Consider the following 19,897-nt stretch of genomic DNA (forward strand, 5'->3'; position numbering starts at 1 on the left):
TTCTTCTGCTGCTGCAAAGCTACATTGTGTATTTTATGGTATTGTGTTACCACTTATGACCACTTTCTCTTATTACCACCGAAAGAAGGCAAACAAAATGAGAAAAGAAATTGAGAGTGATTTTCAAAAGAGAATGCTGCAAATAAAGCATGACTCAGAAAATCAGGGTCTTGGTCAATGAGTTTCAGCATTAGCAGTTTGGGCAAAGCCACTACTTGGGTAAAACATTTCATTGTTACTTTGTTTGGCTTTTCGCAAAGCAGAGACAGGGAAGTGAAGTCTGAGAAAGCAGACAAAAGTGCATGAGATTAATTTTCTCACCATGGTTTAGGGTAATTTTGCTTGTTGACTGAATAAATATATGTCCACCACCTCCTGAATGTCAGGCCCTGGGCAGTGCTGAGGATGCACCAGCGAACACGGCAGGGCCTGCTCTCACGGGACTCCAAAACCAAGAGACCAAGGGACCAACCCCCTAGAACCTACCCGACAAGCCCCTTCCAGCCATGAGTGTGAAAATCCAGCCCTGCCATTGTACTATTAGACAGCGAATTTTTTCCTTGGTCTGACTGCACTGAACTTCCCAGGGAAGGTGCTGATATCATCTAAATAAATAAATACATAAATATAGATCCACACTTTGAATACCAACAATGTAATTCATGGGTAAACGTCCACGAGTTTAAGGGGGCAAAAATTTCGAAGCTACGACTATCAAAACAGGTTTTCCATCTGAACTAAGACCAGCTACCATATTTTCACTGCCTGTGGCTATGCAGCTTCAGGAAGCTAAAAATACTTTTCTTTCTGCTAAGTTGGGAAGAACAAATAAGACCAAGCAGTCAGCTGTGCATCATTTTCTCTTGTCTTAATTTTTTTTACTAGAAAACACTCAAAACAGCTGAAGCAACAAAAAGGCATCTGTTTTATATTTGTAAACATATACACTGACAGATACATCTATTCAGCTTGTATCCTCCTAGTAATATGAAATAAGCCATATTTGCATTATCAGCAAAAAGTGTCAACCTTTCACTGCTCACAGCTCTTTATTATTGTTTTTTGGTTGGAGAGAGGGCTGCCTAAGTGTTGAAAACTAACCACAAGTACACCTAAAAGCTTTCTATATATATATATATATGTGTGTGTGTGTGTGTGTGTGTGTATTTATATATATATGATGACTGTCTTCTTAACAAGAGAGCATGGTGCTTACACTGCAGTCATGCATCATTTATGTTTCTGAAATTCACATGAAATGAGATTCTAAAATAGAAGGACAGGAGCTTTGAGTCCTTCTGCAGGTCTTGCTCAAGTGATATTTGTCCTGTCCGGCAAAGTGAAAAACTGTGTTTCTCTTCTAGGACTTCTCAGGGCTAATTGTAAACACACACACACTTATCTCCGTGATAAACTAAATGTTACTCAAGAAGACAAACTTTTTTTAAAAAAACATCCTTACAGGATGGTAAACAGTGGTGCTGTGGACTTTTGCAACACATCCGACATCTCTTAAGTCACCCTGCTAAGTAGTTAACAGAAACCAGCAGGTTTAGTATCCATTCGACTAGGCCATTCGGTTGGGCAGCTCGGCCATGGCTTAATTTCTCCGGAGAGAAAAACAGCACAGCTGGAGAAATCTCTGCCAAGCCCCCCATTTCTTAGGCTACTGACAAAGTCAAATGGGAAGCAAATACCTAGGAACCAGGAAACCACCCCTCCGGAATGGGCTGCGAGAAGCGGAGCGAGGGCTCGAGGTTTGCCTGCCCGGACTGCAGCTGGGCCTTTGACAAGTGCTAGAGTAAAACACTCGGTGTGCACCTCCCATCCAAGGCCCAACAGGACCAGGGACTGGTGGTACCCGTTTCAAAGGTACCCGCCTTTGGAACCTGGAAGATGGGGATGTCACCTCCCCTGACACTCCAGAGGGCCCGGGGACCCTGCAGGGTTCGCCTCCGATGTCTCTGAAGGTCAGAGGTAGCACCCGCAGTGCCAACTGCTCACCAAAGCCACTTTTCCTGCGGGGGCGGAGGCGTGGGACAAAGTTGGCCATTGGCCTGGTGCGTCCATTAACCGTACCTTGTAACTGGGCGGAAAGGGACTCCTGGTGCTGCTGGTACTTGAGCGCCACCGCCTCAGCTTTCCGCAGCTGCGTCTGCAGCTCGTAGTAGAGCATCGCGCCGTAGAGAAAGCCAAACACCACTGTCAGCAGCAGCAGCGTCTGGAAGATCCGCTTCTGCTTTCGGGAGCACATCCCGTTTCCCATAGTCCCCGCCGGACCGCGCGCTGTGGCGGTCCCTTCTTCCCCTCCGCCCGAGCGAGCGCCTCAGCAGCGGCCACCGCAGGAGGTGGCCGGAGGCAGCATGAGAAGACGCGAGACAGACACAAAAGCGGGGCCCAGGGGGAAGTGGCGCCCGCTTAGCCCCCGCGCGCCGTGGGGCGCAAAGCCATGGACGCCGCCGGGGCAGCCGCCGCCAAACTTTTGCGAGGCTGGCTATCTGCGAGTGCCGGGGCCTGGGAGGGGGCCCTCCGCATACTTCTGAGCGTGGTGTCCGCGCCGAGGTCCCCGGACGCCTCCTGCCTTTATTTCTCCTCCCCACTTTTTGGCCCGGCAGTGCCCGGCGGCGCTCGGAGTCCCGCCCTGGCCGCTCCCCGCCCCCTCGCGGCCGTTCCCACTGCGCGACTCCTTTGCCACCAAAAGGAGGGGGTGCGCGCCCAACAAAGGGACCCCGGCTCCAGGCGGTGCCACTGCAGGGGGTGGGGTGGGGTGGGTGACCGGTGGGGGCTTGGTGCTCCCCAGGCTTTGGGGGATGGCGGGCCGCTGTCACTGACGGGGCCGCGGAGCCTCGGCCGCCACCGTCTCCCGCCCAACTTACGTGTCACCCACCGCTCCGCTATTCTGGCCAACGGGATTCCCGGAGGAAGTCCCACTCGGGCTCCCCGCTCATTGGGCCGGTCCGAGCTGCACATCCCTCCCTTCGGGGTGGCAATGCCGGGCTCGATTGGACGCTCGCTTTGTCCGTCCGACCCCAGGACCGCGCCTTCCCTCCCACTGCGGGGCGCCCTGGGGCTAGTGGATCGCCCTGGCCCCTGACGCCGGGGTGCGCCCACGTGGAGTAAGGGTGGGTGGGGTGAGGCGGCGGAACTGGCGGCGGAGTGATTGGGGTGCGCCCCGGACGTGTCCCGGCCTGCGGCTGGGCGAGGTACGGTGCGCACGTGTCTGAGTGCTCTAGTGAGTGAGTGTGTGATCCAGCACTTGGAACGCACTTGGGAAGAGGAGTGCATTGTATATAAATGGGAGAGAATGGTTGGGAGCAGCTGCACTCTACCGAGTACCCTTTCTTTCGTTCCCTATCCAGTGGGCAGATGCGATAGACACACGGGATGGTTACATTTTGTCAGTACAGTCTTCGTATTGGAACAGGAGATGCTGTGCCAGTTGACTCTTGCCCCATCCAGTGTACTAGTGTGAATGCGTTACGTGCCCACAGATGGCAGGACGTGAGCCGGGAGACTCAAGCACTCTAGCACGCTAGACTTACTGCTCAGCTGTCCACGTGGGTTGGAGAAATCAGCTTGCCTTTGGCAGAAGGGAAAGAAATGATCTCATATTTTTCCCCCGGCTGCAAATAGAATAATTTAAAAACAAATTTTACAGGCTGAAATGAGTATGCATTCATTTCATCATATGTATTTATTTTATTGGTGGCCAAAGAAATCAGTTACATTGTTAAATTACATTTTAAAGGCCAACAAAGTTTCTTATGTAAAAACAAGAAAACAAACGTAGTAAACAAAAACCTCTTCAAAGAAAATCCGTAGTGCATTTTTTCTTTCGGTGTACTCGAGGGAGGAAGATTGAGTTTATGCATAGTAATTTTGTTTCTGCTCTTGACCTATATTCTGAGAAAGTAAATCATTTCTCAAATGCCTCAGTAGTGTCTTGGAATTTTATTACATACTGCATAATTTTAATATATTCTAACTGGAATTTAGTCATCACTATCAATAATGGCCAGTGAGTGCTCAAAATGAGGGTGGATCTGTTTGGCTAAACACAACAGAAACTCTGGTGTGGAAATTTTTAGGTTGGCTCTGAAGCTATAGGATGCTAAAAACCATAAAATAAACTGAATTTACGACCTAGCTAGCCTGCAACATAAATTTATACTAGCATGAAAACTAAATGTGCTTGGCATGTGCTTTTCCCTAATAAATAACTTACAGCATAATGTTCAAAATGTTTTCATGTACAAATACACTATTTCACTTATCACAGATGTTCCTCAATTTATGATGGGATTATGGCCTAAAAGCCCATCATAAATCAGAAATGAAAAGATGAAAATGGGTTCAATACACCTAACCTACAGAACTTTATAATTTAGCCTTGCCTAACTTAAATGTACTCAGAACATCTAAATGAACCTAAAGATGGCAGACAAAGTGGGCAAAATTGTCTAACACAAAACCTATTTTAAAATGAAGTTTGAGCATCTTATGTAAATTATTATGCATATGGTTTTCATACCATCTTAAAGTCAAAGAATCGTAAGCTGAAAGATTTTAAATTAACACTGTGTACGTCGAGGAGCATTGTCAGTGGAGGACCAAATGTATAAAGACTCATGTTTTGGTAAATAAAGAAACCAAAGTGTGTCAGAGTAACTGGTAGCTCGAGGACCTTCTAGATCATGCAGAAAGTTGGGAGCTCCTCAACTTAGATTCCAGGTCGGAATCCTGTCCTTTCCATCACTTTCTCCCATGGAAGCCAGGTTCTCATTCTTTTTAAACAAGTTATATTAACAAGTGTGTCTGGTCCATTAAAATGAAAACCAAATTTAAAAGAAAAAGATCTAAAGAAGTTTCAGAGTTTGGTTCTGACGTGTAAATATTATATAGCCTTATTATATAGCCTTTCTTGCTATTGAATCTACCGCTTTAAATTTCCCTCTCTCAGTTTGACTCTTAGAAATGGAGACGGGAAAATTCCTGTGACCTTGTTAAATTCCTCCTAACTGAAAATTTCTTGCCTTTGCCACTGTGCACTTTGCTAAACAAACTCTTCCTCCAAAAAAATCTCCCCAAACTCCTTGGGTGGAAATAAAGTTTTATAGCTACAGTCCTGGACCATACTTAAATAGAAAATCATCCTAGTCATAAAAGAAAAAGAAACTGTACAGAGAGTTGGGAAATGATTTCTCATATATTATATAGTATGCAGTATTTAGTTGTGTTTCTGAACCTTTGAACAATTCTTATGCTTCCGGAATACATGATTACTCATTTTAAACCTCTCATTTCTTTGCATCAGGTTCCAGACTCCAAAGGTATTCTTTGCCTAAAGCTGCTGGCTGACTGCACAGAAAATAATAAATGTAGGCCATAAAACACAACTCAATATTTTAGTCATAAAATTTGAAAGAGAACAAAAATTATTACCTGAACTTATCCATTATTTCAAATCCAAGAAGGGTATGTAGAAGTACATAAAATCACTAATGGCAGTGTCTTTATAATATTACTTTTCCAAGGTGAAGTATGTTGCTAGTTTCTTGAAAATAACCAGCAGAGAACTTGTAGGAGGCCAGCACTGGGGAAGCTGTCCAGGGCCTATAAACCGAGTTGACATGACATTGCCTTTGAGCACAGCTTGGAACAGAGGAGCTCTTCGGGCTGACCTTGCTGGGCCTGTCATCGATTCCACTTTATTTTTGTTTCTTTATCACTTTAATAATAGTATCATGTCATTATATTTTTATACACCGTGTATTTACCAATACATATAATATAAAAATTGTAAATCCTGAAGAATGCCCTCAGTTTCATATTTTATTTCTAAGGCAGGCAGAAATTAAGGAGATTCAAGGCCTGACATTTGAGGAGGGCTAAGGTGACATGAGGGAACCTCAGCAAGCATTCTCTTGAACTTCAGCAGGTTTGTCATTTTAGTACAATGTGTTCATTTTTACAATAGAAGAAAGCAAGGAAAATATAGTTGATGGATACAGCCAGAACATAATTTGTAAAAATGGATGGTTTTAAATTAGTGATATTCAGGGTCCTAGAGTAAATAATTCCCATTTTTTGAAATATCTCATTTACCTGTTTATTACAATTAAATTTAATATATATCTTTTAATTTATAAGAGAAGTCATCACCTAAGAAAAGGTGATGAATGTTAATTTCTTTAAAAAATGGTAACTATATGTGTTGATAGATGTTAAGAAGGCTTATTTTGGTGATCATTTTGTGATAAATACACATATTGAATCATTACATTGTATACCTGAAACTAATATAATATTATATGTCAATTATATCTCATAAAAAAATAAATCAATAAAATTTTAAATAGCATTAGACCATTAATAAACCAATTTTAACCTTTTCGTCTGAAAACTGCTGAGATCAGCTCTCTTTTTCTCTTCAGGCAACTTCACGCTGTATCTGCCTGTTTGCCACTTCTTGCTGTCACCTAATTAACACACAAGCTTCTCCTGTTGCCTTTACATGACTTGTTTTGAGGGGTAAAGGAAGCTACATTCAAAGTATTCTCTCTTTGAGGACTCTGTGAAAGATGCCTTGAAACTCCTTTTTCACAAGATTTTGCGAATGATCTGGTGATACTTGTTAGCAGATTAACAAAGTAAAAAGTAGGCCTTTGTCTAAATAAATAACAAAGTAACTGAACGCACTCTCTGTGTCTTGGTACCTTATTTTGGTCTGCCTCTAAGCTGCCATCTTTGTAACTCTGAACAATTAGGCTGCCCAAAAAGTCCCCGTAGTTGGTTTCCATTAAAGAAAAGACACATTCTTCATTTTCACCAATAGCTTTATTGATTGGGATATTTTCGGTGTGTAGCTTATCTCCCACTATCGGCTTGTAGAGGGTAGAGGCCAGAGGTGCTGCTAAACATCTTCTGATGCATAAGACAGGCCCACAGCAAAAAATCATTTGGCCAAAATGTCAGCAGTACCCAGAAACTTCCCAAACCATTTTGACATGTTCGATCAGTCACAGCACTTTCTCCATATACCGCACAGATCTTTGGTGTTTCAGTTAAGTTTCTACCTTTCTTGACATAATAGGGCATAATACACCAAAAATGTTGTGTATCTTCTTCCATCTTCAATATTAAAGTGGCTGCACAAAAATTCACCGATTTTGATGTGTTTTTTTTAAATGCATGCTGATATGACAGTTGTCACAATACAATCTAACAAAATTGTTTCCAATGAAGTTAAAGGCAAGTAAGTACCACTAGAGCCATCATATGAAAAAAATAACCATAACAGACTTTTTGGCTGACCCAATACTTAAGGAGTTAGAGAGTAAAGTTCATGTTTAGCCCTTATTTGTAAAATGCTTGTCAATAAGAAAAACCTTGCCCACAACATCACTAATAAATACCTTTGAGCATGAACTACTTTGATAACAGGGGAAATGGTTTAGAAGGCCCTACTTGCCACAAGATGTATAGCTAGACAAAAGAACCAGGAACTGTCAGTTGTGAAACTTCTGTAACAACCTTCTAAAACAGGCCCATGTAACATACTCTAAAACTCTTCTGAATTCTAAGGTGGTACAAGCAATTATTTTGAATTTGTAGCTTAACCTTTATTATGCTAGCATGCCATGAACTAACTAGCATATTAATTTTAGAAAATAGTTTCCTAGAATGTTAGAATGAATCTTAAAGGGCCATATGTGAGACTCAGATGTGAAATGAATTTCCCAAATCTTCTGTTGGTTCATGCAGGCAGCTTTTTACTAGCTCCCTGCCTTCAGGGGACCAAGAAAAAGATCCGTGGCCAATGAAACATGACATTTTTAAGGTTCCCCTCCAAAATGTATAGTTTACTGGATTCCTTTGTATAAAAGACGTGCTTGGTTTATCCATAACCATTTTATAGAATTGGTATTATAATTTTAATATGTTATATGATAGGTATTTATAGTAATTACTTAATTGTCATGAGGCATGGCTGGTCATATTTATCATACAGCAAATGCTAACTCCTGGGTCAGAATTTCAGCATTCAATTTCAGATCTTTTCCTAAGGGAAATCATAATCTGCTTCATAAACATCCTTTATGCTCTAGTTTTCTGGAACATTTTGAATTAAAACAAAAGGATCACCAATCCTTTTACTTAGAAATAAACTAGAGAAAACTTTCAAATAAAAACTAATAAGAATCAAGTTACCTCACTATTAAATTCAGCTCAAATGAAAATTGTTAAACAGAAACATTTGTTTTGGGTTACTCTGCTCCTTCTCATTCTATTTTCTGGTTCAATGCTTCAACTCCTGGCATCCAATATTCTACTAATGCCCTTTGGATTTCCAGAATCTGCATCTAGTACTATACCCCCACCCCCCCATCAGCCACCTTTAAACATACACACTGGGCTTTCCTTCTTGAAGACAAAGTAGGATAGATGATCTAACATAATGCTACCTCAAAATTCCAATTAATGTCCTTTTCTTCAAGTAACAAATTAGTCAAAGAAAAGCAAATTAGATATATTAATAGTAAGATATTAAAGAGTGAATTATGAACTTACATTCCTTCCAAGAACTTAGTTGGGTAATGTGTTAAATGAAGGAACTGAACTCTAATGGCATAATCCTAGACAGCCTGGTGAGCACATGAGTGATAATTGCGGACAGGCGGGTCTGACTTGTTACTATTTAGTTCCTGATTTCCCTACCCAATTGTGAACGGGCTTACAAACATTTAAAGGGTGACCCAAGCCTTGACTGATGTGGTTCAGTGGGTTGGGCATTGTCCAGCAAACCAAAAGTTCACTGATTTGATTCCCGATGAAGGCATAGACCTGAGTTACATTACAGTCCAGCTCCCTGGTTAGGGGCGCTCGAGAGGCGGCCAGTTGATTTTTTTCTTGCACATCGATATTTCCCTCCCCCTTACCCTCTCTCTAAAAATAAATAAAATGTCAAAAGTAAAATAAAATAAAATGCCACCCAAGGTACCCAGCATCAGGGTACAAATCCCATTGAAGTTATAAACTCTAAGGTCAAGAGTAAGTCAGCAACTGTTAGGGCCGTTACTTCTCTCATCCGTAAATGGAAAAGATAATCACATCTGTCCTGGCTAGCTCAGAGAAAATAAGCCCATAGGATTCTAGAGAGAAGCAAAACTTCAGACTTCATTTAGATAAAGCGCTGAATGTTGTAGGGGTATTGTCATTGTCCACCTAAATTTGCACATTTCTGGAAAACTACAGTTGTTATTTTTTAAAATTTGCTTCAGCTATCCAATTTAAAATGTTAATTTTCCAATCATAATTTTTAATTGAGCTCTTTTAATTGCTGGGAAAGAGTAAGTTATGTCCTCAAAGCAAAGGAATTTTCCTGTACACTTATTCAGGCCAGATTCTTGATTCTTGAGTTGTAATTTATGGACTAATGTTTTCACGATGCTTTAAATCTCACCAGTTTTATTTTTTCTTTTAAGTAGTTACTGTGTGCAAGACACATGCAAAGAGAAAAGTGAAAGTGGGGGAGGTGGTGATAAATGAACCAAGCTCTTTGCAAAGAGCTTGAAGATTTGTACTTATTTGTTTAATAAGTTGGAACTCTGGTTGGAAATTAACTTTCTCAAAGAACGAACAGAGCAAGGAAGGGAGCCTCATGATGCAATCTCGGTATTTCTAGAGAAGGAGGCCTTACAGACAAGGCCACTGGGACAGGTTAATCTATAGGATCAGTTAAGGCTGAGAAAAATAAAAGTGATGCATAGACAGACACCTTAAAACATAAATCTATTTTCTTTGAATTCTCTTTTGGTGTCTGGCCAAGGCCTTTGCTCCTTGTGTGGATCTGCTGCTGGTTGGAGTGCAGCCCTGTCTTGAACACCATGGAGCATTGTTCAGATTCCAGTTTCATCTTGGCTGAGTGGTGCAAGAACTTAAAGACATTTGCTTGATAAGGTAATGCAGTGTAAAAATATGTCTAGATTTGTGGAATTTTTTTTTCTCAGCCTTGTTTTTTACCTAATTTGCCTGCAATTATTTTTTTTTTAAGCTACCAACAAGTGTGGAGGTTTCCCATAGCACTCATCTGAATTTTCACAAAAACAGCTCCTTTTTTCACTCTCATATTTCATTAGTTTACATAATATTTGATAAAGCAAGTACAATGGCAAAACAGTTTTTAGAACAAACCGCCTGTCTCCGCTGAAGCACACAGCTCAGTAGGCATGCACAGGCCAGTTAGAGATTCATTTATGTGCCAGGGGTCTTCAGGGTGAAGTGTGGCGGGAGGAACTGATTTGCTGAGAGGGGAACAGCCTCCCCTAACTAAGTCCACTGAGTTGGTTAACTGGAGTCAAGGGATTCTACCATACATTCAGACAGGTAGAGAGGTAAAAAGAAGAATTGGTGACCAAGGAAAGGTGTGTGAGAGAAGTAACAGGAAACCAAAGGTAGCGGGAAAAGGGTGCTTTGAAGAGAGAGAAGAGTATTATTGATAGAAATACAGAGAGGGCAAATTAAGATAAAGCCTAAAACAAGACTGTGGAATTAACTGACTAGGGGTGACTAGGAAGAATGCGGTAGGCTGGGGAATAAATAGATAATAGGCAAGTAAGGGAAGAAGAGCATGAAAGTGGACTCTGAGTTTGATATATTTGGCTTGAAAAAAGATAGATTGGGTGTAGATTGAGGAAGAAACTAGATCGACAGAAAGATTGGTTTGGGTTTCATTATTATTATTATTATTTCTGTCTTTGGGTTAATACAGACTTAAGAATTTTTTGGAAAGGAGCTAGTAGAGAAGGATAGGTTAATGATGTAAAGTGCCACATTTAAATACAGATTCTAAGAAACCAAGAAGGGTCTGCCTCAGTTACTAGAATGCATGGAACATTATTTTTTAAGGCATGACCCATTGTAGTTCATTTTCCATTTTAGAGGCTCAATAAATTATTGACTGAATGATCTTAAGAGTTATTAAAGAGAAGAGAATTGAAAAGATTGCTAGGGTAATTGAAAAAGAAATTTGTTTGAGGGCCTAAGGTGGTGTGTGCTTGTAATAATTCACTTTGATTAAATGTGTACACTAGAAAAATGGGCATGATTGTATGGTAATAGCCCAAATAGAATATCTGTAAAACAATAGCTATTTAAGAATAAAAACTAACTCTGCTTTGAAAAGAGTAATTGATCCGCTTAAAGTTTTATATGCAATTGTTAGATATGATGCTTACTAATTTATGGCATGCAAATATTTTATAATGTTAAATGGAAAAAGTAGAATGTAAAATCATATAAATTATATGACTGTAACCATGTTAAATACTTATAGAGAAATAATTTGTTATAGCTTATTACTTCAAGTAATTAGATAAAGAGAAACAACCATATTTTAAATAACTCACGAAAATCTGTTTATCCTCTTTAGTATAATGATGCTTTTTATACATTTTCCGCTGTTAACATTGTTGGGCATATTCCTGATCATAAGACCTGTTTTTCTCTGAGCAGTGAGCTGATACCACACTGCGCAGGAGGCGGGGAAAATCCCGAGCACTGAGCTGCTGTTTCGCACATTTCCTTTTCCCCTCTTTCTCCACCTCGTCATCGGAAATCCGTTAAGTGTACTCAGACCTCAAATGTGACTTCAGTATCCCTTCAAATTTGCCTCTGCCAATCATTTCTAGAACCTTACCTGATGCACACTAAACACTGAATGCATTTTTTACTGAGTCAGAGAATAAACTTGGCACAGAAGATGAAATCTGGTTTTGATTTATGCAATATGTCAAAATAAATAACAGAGAAATTCACAAGACAAATGTTAAAGAGATAGAAAAGGAAGAAAAACTTAGAGGAAAATGTATCTGATTGTAAATGTAGTACAACTTTCTAAGTAGGAAAGTGTTAGAAGAAATCAGAAAGGAAAGCAAACAAATAGATTGAATTCCTTGAAAATCAAAATTGTTGCATTTTAGAAAATACTAAAAAAGCAAAAATATATAGAGTAAATTTGCATCAATTAAATAGATGGTATAAATTACACAGATTTAACAAATTTAAGCTATATGGTTGCACCGTAAATTGTCAAAAAACAGAGCAAAAACAAAAGGTCCTTGTGGACATAGACAACCGTGTGTTCATTGCTGGGGTGAGGGGCCTGGGTGGAGGTGGAAGAAGTTATAAGGGGAATAAATGATAATGGAAAAATACAATAAAATACAATTTTAAAAAGTCACAAGGTTCATAAACAGATAATTTACAGAAGGCAATCAGTATAAATGTGAGAAAGCATTCAAGCTCAGTAATCAAAGAAATAAAAACAATGCTAATAATCTTATAACTAATAAAATTAGCAAGATTTTTAGAAGTTTTCATGAAGATTGGCTTAACATGGTAAAACCATTTTTAAAAAGATCTGCTGCAAAAGGCACTAGGAATTGATACATATTTCTGGAAACGAAATTGGCAGTTCCTACCAAGAGTGTAAAACATTCATGCCTTTTGGTTTAGTAATAATTTCCCTTCCAGGAATCTATCCATAGAAAGTCATCTAGAACTCAAGAAAACATTTTGCATCCAAAGATAATCATTACAAAACCCGTTACTGTAGAAAAATGTAAGAGCAACTCAAAAGCTGAACTACTGGGAAACAGTTAAATAAATTATGATATAAATGGTATAAAAGTAGAATACTCTTTTAACAGTCATTAAAACTGGTTGCCCTGGCTAGAAATCTCAAAAAGGGACCTGGAAAAAGGATTTGCGTATAAGAGATTAAGAAGGGTTCTTGTGGAAGATCAGTATGGAAGCAGGGCAGATGGCAAACAAGCCAATTTACACGTTGCAACTTTTGCTCAGTTTCCTGAAAAGCTCTGGAGAAAATGTAGGTAGGTCATCCCTCTGAGTTCCCACCAGGAGCGAGGGAGCTGGTGTGTTTATATATCTGGAGGCACCCATTTTAAGGGCTAGGGTGAGGGAAGTATCCCAGGGGTTTCCCTGCCTTCTGTGTGCCAACAGCAAAGTGGCCTCAGCAGCCCCAGGCCCAGGGGCTGGCTGTGGGAGTGAAAGCACACTGCAAGGCCCTGGGAGAGGCAATGGTAAAGGTGCCCAAGCACCTAGCAGTAGACCACTGGCATATCTGCAGAACTGGTGTTTTCAAAAAAAACTTCATGACACGATGAATGCTAAGTGAGAAAACCACTGAGAAAAAGGCTCAAAATACTATAGAAGGGGACCAGCCTGGAATAACTAAAAAGCCCTACAAAATACTTGAAACAATGGTTCAGACTGAAGACAGCAGGCAAAAGTCACCCTAGAGACGAAAGAAGCAGAAGAGGTAAACCTAATTAGTGATCGCTCTACCTGCCGCCAGAGAGAAGGCTGCAGCACAGGGAAGGAGGACTCCATGGGGCTGGGGCGCTGCCCTCTCCCTGGCAGGGGAGACAATCGGGCGAGGCTGGAGAGACAGTCTGCTTTAGGGGAAGCTGAGGGGAAGGTCTACGAGAACTATCTTTGCAACTTTTGTGTTAGTCTGAAATTACCTCAAAATAAAAAGGTTAAAAATACCAAAAGAAAAAAAAAAAAGAATACCATGAGAGCACTAATTAAAGGAAAGATGGAATGGTTGTATTAACATCCAAGTAGACTTTAGGAAAAGAACATTATCAGGAATAAAGATGGTCATTTCATAGTGATAAAGGTCGATTTATCAAGGACATAATAATACTAAGTGTTTATGCACCAAATAGCAGACCTTCTAAATACATGAAGCAAAAGCTAACTGAACAAGGAGAAGTAGATAAATCCTCAATTATAGCTTGAGCCTTCAACACTCCTCTCAGTATCTGAAAAAAACAAGTAGCCAGAAAATCTGTAAGGATATAAAAGACGCAAATAACACTATCAACCCACATTACCTAATTGATATTTTTAGCAAGTTCCACCCAACAGCAGCAGAATCACATTAAAAAAAAATTACTCATGGACCATTTACCAAGATGCACCATATTCTGAGATATAAATGAATCCAATAAAATTAAACCACACCACATATTTTACGACTGCTATTTGATGATGGGCTGAGCTGACATTTCCAGACTACCTGACCTGTGTAAGCCCCCTCTCTGACTGGTGGACCAGTGTGACAGTGTGGGTCTCCTAAAATTAATGTCGGTTCAGAGCCAATGTCCAGTAGTCCTCAAAAGGTCTGATTATTTTTTTTTCCAAATACACTGATATCCCAGGAAAATGCTGTCGATCCTTTTGGTGAGGGTCGGACAAAGGTTAACAGTTTGCGTTTTGGGCAGTAAAGAAGGTTTCAACCTCAGTGCGTTTCATCATCAGTAGGTCCTAGCCTCCTCTCTATTGATGGGGTTCTCTGTATCTGAAAGTTGATTCAAGTTTGGGAATTGGTTGAAAGGCCATAGCCCTGTTTTTATGATTCAGGCTAGGATTTTGTCCTTAACCTGAAAATTTACTGCTAGTACAAATCATGTAAGATTTTAGTAGGCTTCTCATTATTTCACTTCTTAGCAGCCAGTGCCACAGGTCTGTGCAAGTCAGGCTTGGGCTGCTTGTGAGCAATTGTCTACAATTATGTCTCTACAGGTAGATTGCCTACCTCTACCCCATTTTGCTCTCTTTCCTTTCACCTGCCTTCCTTTGTACCCTCTTCCAACAATTCAAAAACAATTCATCCATCATCAGTTTCACCACCTCCATAAAATCTTCATGTTGCAATGTTTAACACTTGGTTAGTAACATGTCTTATATTCATTCATTTGTTGTACATCAAATTTTATCAACCACCAACTAGACTAGGATTTCTCAGTGATTGATACTTTGGCTTTATGTCATTTGTATTCTTTGAGCACAGTCATATAATATAAGTTTTTGATTTGATATTTTCACTAGAATTCAAAAATGATAAAGGTGACCTATATATTAATCTGTAAGATTCTTTAAAAGTTAACTTGTAATTTATAATGTAATTTTGTTTTTAGTGTACAGCACTCACTCTTTCTTATCACTCACCTTTGACTTTCATTAGAAAACTGTGACTCTACGAAACCCAAACAGAACCAATGGTTGTCTTCCCCAAACGTGTGACGTGAGGCTGCTGGTGCCTTTCTGGACCGCCATGTGAAAAATATCTCCTTGCAGAATGAAGACAAGGAGATGAAGAAAGAGCAGAGAGGTAAAGAGAGGAAACTCTAATGGCATTCTTTGAGCTTCTCAGTCCTTTTATACTTGAGTTCAGCTGCGTCCCTGATTAGACCAATTATATGTCAATAAATTTCCCTTTTAGAAACTAAGCCAGTTTGAACTGGGTTTCTATTATTTTGCTATTGAGAGAAACCTGAATCATGAGGCATGATATGAGGCACATATATGTAATATTGTTTGATTATCTTATATGTTGTATATGCAGGGCACTGAAGCACTGTGTTGGGTATTGTGGGTGATACCCAAAGGAGCAGATAACTCCTAGTCTGCCCTCAAGTTCCATTACAATCTGGTAAGAAAGATAAGATGTATGCAGATAATAATACAACACAATACAGGAAGAATGCCGCATAGGAAGTACAAAGGATTACCGGACTTCAGATAAAGGACCTATCTCTTTTGCCTGGAGGTATCACAGACACTTCAGGGATAAGGAACATTAGAAATGGCCCAAGAACAATGCAAGGCTTTCTCAAGGAATGATAAAATGTCTACTTATATGAAAGTACAGATTTTTGCATAATGAGGATTAGAAACTAAGTTGGAAAGAAAAACTGGAGCTAAAGAGTAGATAAACTTAAAATACTAAAATAATGCATATGAGTTTCATTAGGGATAAGAGAGTCACAGAGGATTTTGAAGAGGATCGAAGTGTTGTTGTATACGCCTAGTGTTTAAGAAAGGGAAATAGAAGCTAGTATGTAATGCAGGAAACTTTAAATCTTTTTTGGTTCATAATATTTTCTCGAATATCATTATCAACATCTGTCAACAAAACATATTCTAGCCAAGAACGTGAAGGGGTTTTAATCGGTATCGCTCTTATTTTAATTGTTTATAATGTGTGCATTCTTCAAATACGAACCCTTTGCACAAATCATAGGACAATCATTACTGTGACCGAGTTTCAATTATTCTTTAGTATTTAACAACATGTTTATAACCTATAATGACCCATTTAATGCAAAGATGGTGATGATTACAGTTACTTGAAATAACCATAGGCTTGAAGGTAGAATGCAATCTTTGGGTTGTATTACTCAAGTTATTGTTAGAGAAGAGATAACCTTATTCTTTGTCCTTTTATCCCGTTACACTTGCACTCAGAAGACTTGCTTTTATATTGCACGCACATGCTTAGGGAAGAACTCAGAGATGTTCCCTCTCACCGACTTGTGGGCAGAAAATGACATGCTATGCAGCACAAGCCAAGTAAAGAAGCAAACTTCCCACAGAATCATAAGACAGCCCCATCTGTAATGCTGGGTGTAGCTATGGTCCTGTGCCAAGTCTTTGCTCTGGAGGAGTTAAATAGGACTCCTTCCCAGAACTTCTGAGAGCAGCCATGTCGGGGCCCAAATGGAAGTTTCTGATGTCAACTACCTGATGACCACTGGCCCAGGCTCAGAGGAGTCCTTTCCACCTAGTAGGTCTAGCTTGCTACAGTTTACTTAGGAGAAGCTTTGTTGCTCTTTGACAAAAAAAAAAAAGTCTCAGTCTGGAAGAGCAGGACCCACTTAGATAATCCAGAAATTAATAGCATTAAATTATGCTTTGTTGACCCTATTGGTAGAGTCATGAAAACGTGTTATGCACTTTAGAAAGATGAAAGGGGTAATTGTCTCATATCTGAGGGGGAAAAATAGCTGGGCTAATTCTTTCTCCTTGGTGATTGACCAGAAGCAAGTCACCAGATGGGCATATTTTGTATTGAATTTGTATTGCAACCCTGAAAAGCTAAGCCAGTTTCACATTTGGTAACCTTCAGGGAACAATTATGTCTGATAGGAGTTCATTAAATAGCAAATCTTATATACTTCTGATTCTAATTGTCCATTGTGACTGACCAGAGACAGGCCACTTGGGAAGGAATAAACAGGGGCTGTGAGAAAAAGCAGTAGAAGGTGTGAAATTGCAGAGACAAGCAGCCTGAGACAGATGTTTTGTAGGGTGGCCCATAAGCGAATACTAACTTTATTGTTGAGAGCATGCCTAAGAGCTTCTTCCCTTTGTTTATTTCTCTTAGTTCCTACGTACTCATCTGTGTGGGTATTAATAAGTTACTCTTTACTTAGCACTCCATGTACAAGCCTGTTTTCCCCATAGCCTGGAACAATGCCACCACAGCCACAAGATGAAACAAGCATGAAAGATTGAGAAGTGCTGTGGTGAAGCAATATTCTGCTTTATCTCCTTTGCTCTTCAGATAATAATGACTCTGGGGAAGGAAGAGAAACTCCAGAACTACTTTGTTCTCTTCAAAGCCCAGCCCTCAGGAGAAAAAGTAATAAGACAAGACACCTCTCAGGCCAAAAGGTCACAAAATGCCCCAGCCCTGTGCCTTTATTTTATTACATCGATGATATTGAGTTCAAAAATTTCTTTTCTTTAAAGAGCTGAAAGTACTGGATGGAAGAAAACCTTAATGATGGCATTTAAATCAGAACCTTAATTTGTTCATGTATACTTTCAGTTACATCTCCCCTCAAAGAATGCAGGAGTTTAATGCACAAGAGAAAAAAAGAATAATGAAAACAAATGGAAAAACTCTGGATTCTCATCATGCAATCACATAAATATAATAAGCGTGTCTTTACGGCTGTTGACTATATGTAGACAAGTAGAGAGTTGCTGGCAATTACTGTTAGTTGATGTGCTGGTTTGCAGAGGCGGCGGGGGTGGGGAAGCAAACAGGCAGTGAGAGCACCGTGAGGAGCACCTAAGCCAGTGGTGCGGTACAGGCTGATGAGTACCTGGGGCACAGAAAGGAGGAAAGAAAAGGGAGGGGGAGGTTTTTCCCCGGGAGCATAATCTTTCCAAGTCAGGTTGCTCTTCTGCAAGCTCACCCACGTGCAGGCTTCTGTCCTATTACGGTCTCTGCCGGTTCTAGCTTGCCCATCTCCAACTCACTCTGCACGCTCTGTGGTCCTGAATAAGCAAATTTGCCTCTCCTGCCCTTGGTTACACACCTGTTGTTATAGAGTGAATGTTTGTGTCCCCAGAAATTCACATGTCAAAGCCCTTGACCTTCCTTCTAACTGTATTTGGAGCTAGTGCGCATGAGGAGGCTCTAATCCAATCATGCTGGTGACCTTGTAGGAGGGGTGGAGACCCCAGACCCCTCTCCCTGTGCCACATGAGGGCACAGTGAGAAGGATGCAGGCTGCAAACCAGATGAACACATTCACACCAGAACTGAATCTGCCTACACCTTGATCTTGAACTTCCCAACCTCTGTGACTATGAAAAACGTCCGTTGTTTAAGCAACTACCCAGCTTATGACAGTTTATCATATCAGCCCAAGAAATGACTTAGATGATTGCAGAGTAAGACAAATGATGCCCTTTTCAACACTAACATTTTATCATTGAAGTTGGGGGTTTGAAACAAATAATTAAATAACATATCTACATCTCTTCTTAACTGAATGAATATATGCGTGTGCATGCGAATATGCATATGTGTCCAGTTTCTTCCAGATCCTGTTGTGATTTTCATGATCTCTCCAAATGTTCATATACTCTTACAATATATTTGTCATCTCAAAATAAAATATAATAGCCCTCAGATTGTCTCTTGTTGTTCAGTCACATTCAGCACATCAACCCACTTCAGTTTTAGCTGGGCAAGTCCCCCCTAGGAGAACTGCCATGCAGTGTTAAAGACAAGGAAATACACATCAGGATATGGTAGCAGAAAAGCTTCAGAAAGATGGGCGGTTTTAAGATTATTAATGAATATAATTGAGATGGTGTTAGATAGGTATAATCATAACTCAACCACTATTCATACCACTATATTTTCCTGACAATTTTTTTGATGCTCATTAAACACGTGAGGCTTGTTGGCCAGAATTCCCTCAGAGTCCATGAGACAAACGCCCTCTTGTTGATTAGCTTGTTTCAAGTGATTGTTGGCAAGGTTTGGAGTGATGAATACTTTTCTTTGAAACTTGAATGGATAAAAGAAATCCAATTTGAGTTTTTTTTAAAAAATAAAATTCATACCATGAAAAAATGTTAGTGGTGACATAAAAACCTTAAGATGTGATATTAAAAACTTAATACACTTAATAAAAACTCATAAAATATTGAGAACTTAATATTAGTCCTATAATAACAGAATGTCTGTCTTTTTTTTACAAATAATATTTCTAAAAGTAGCCCCCCAAACATTTTTGTAATAGGCAGAAATATATACTTTTGTGCATTTATTTACACAAATGCGCATCATCATTATTTCAGTATTTACTCTTGTGTCACTTGCTTTGTATATTGGGAAGAAACACTGAGGGGGTGAGCTACGGACCCCCAACACTGGGAAGCATGCAAGTTGGGCAGCAGATGGAGCTGTTCAGGTAGTTCAGAGTTCCATTTCTAGCATAATCTTTGCGTTGGGGCAAATCTTTGCATTGGAAGTTTTAGTGTAGAGTAATTGCGTGGCTGGTTTCTGAAAGAAGAAGAGGACTCCATGTCCCTTTATGAAATTTTAATAGGACAGTACTTGTCCTTGCATGAAAAACTCTCAGCTGCTTACTTTATGAGTGGGAAGGTCAAGTCTTCTGAATGCCCAGGAAGGGGTCTTTCAAATGGCTGTGTGGTGCCCATAGAAATCAGATGATGACCCCTGACAGATTTACTGAAGAGGGTTTTTTGCACCTTTGTC

The 19,897-nt window shown here is 40.0% G+C and overlaps 2 protein-coding genes across 6 annotated transcripts in view; one reads left to right on the plus strand and one right to left on the minus strand.

The window, feature by feature from the left end:
* The window catches only part of GOLIM4 (golgi integral membrane protein 4), a 68,573-nt gene extending 65,969 nt beyond the window's left edge, over positions 1–2,604 (minus strand). The window contains exon 1 of one of the 3 annotated variants that reach the window (XM_028504638.2): positions 2,080–2,604. In XM_028504638.2, the coding sequence (XP_028360439.1) occupies positions 2,080–2,266 (187 nt within the window). In that variant the 5' untranslated portion in view covers positions 2,267–2,604. The remainder of the gene's footprint in view (positions 1–2,079) is intronic. The other 2 variants (XM_036017641.1, XM_028504639.2) reach the window with 2 other exon arrangements.
* On the plus strand, positions 2,424–15,320 carry LOC118498801. Of its 3 annotated transcripts, XR_004901265.1 has the most exons (3): positions 2,976–3,203; positions 3,360–3,468; positions 15,056–15,320. XR_004901265.1 is itself a non-coding variant. In XM_036017643.1 (2 exons), the coding sequence occupies exon 1, from the start codon at positions 2,450–2,452 to the stop codon at positions 3,092–3,094; it is 645 nt and encodes a 214-aa protein (XP_035873536.1). In that variant the 5' UTR covers positions 2,424–2,449; the 3' UTR covers positions 3,095–3,203; positions 15,056–15,320. The 3 variants fall into 3 exon arrangements, 2 of the variants coding, with proteins under 2 accessions (XP_035873536.1, XP_035873535.1); XM_036017643.1 differs by lacking the exon at positions 3,360–3,468 and having other exon boundaries at positions 2,424–3,203; XM_036017642.1 differs by lacking the exon at positions 15,056–15,320 and having other exon boundaries at positions 2,424–3,203; positions 3,360–3,932.
* Positions 15,321–19,897: the final 4,577 nt, after the last annotated feature.

The sequence above is a fragment of the Phyllostomus discolor genome, chromosome 2 (genome assembly GCF_004126475.2).
Source record: "Phyllostomus discolor isolate MPI-MPIP mPhyDis1 chromosome 2, mPhyDis1.pri.v3, whole genome shotgun sequence".
NCBI classification, from domain to species: Eukaryota; Metazoa; Chordata; class Mammalia; order Chiroptera; family Phyllostomidae; genus Phyllostomus; species Phyllostomus discolor.

What these genes read in the sequence shown, in the direction of transcription:
- LOC118498801 (XM_036017643.1), top strand. Translation starts at nt 2,450, where the DNA reads ATGGACGCCGCCGGGGCAGCCGCCGCCAAACTTTTGCGAGGCTGGCTA.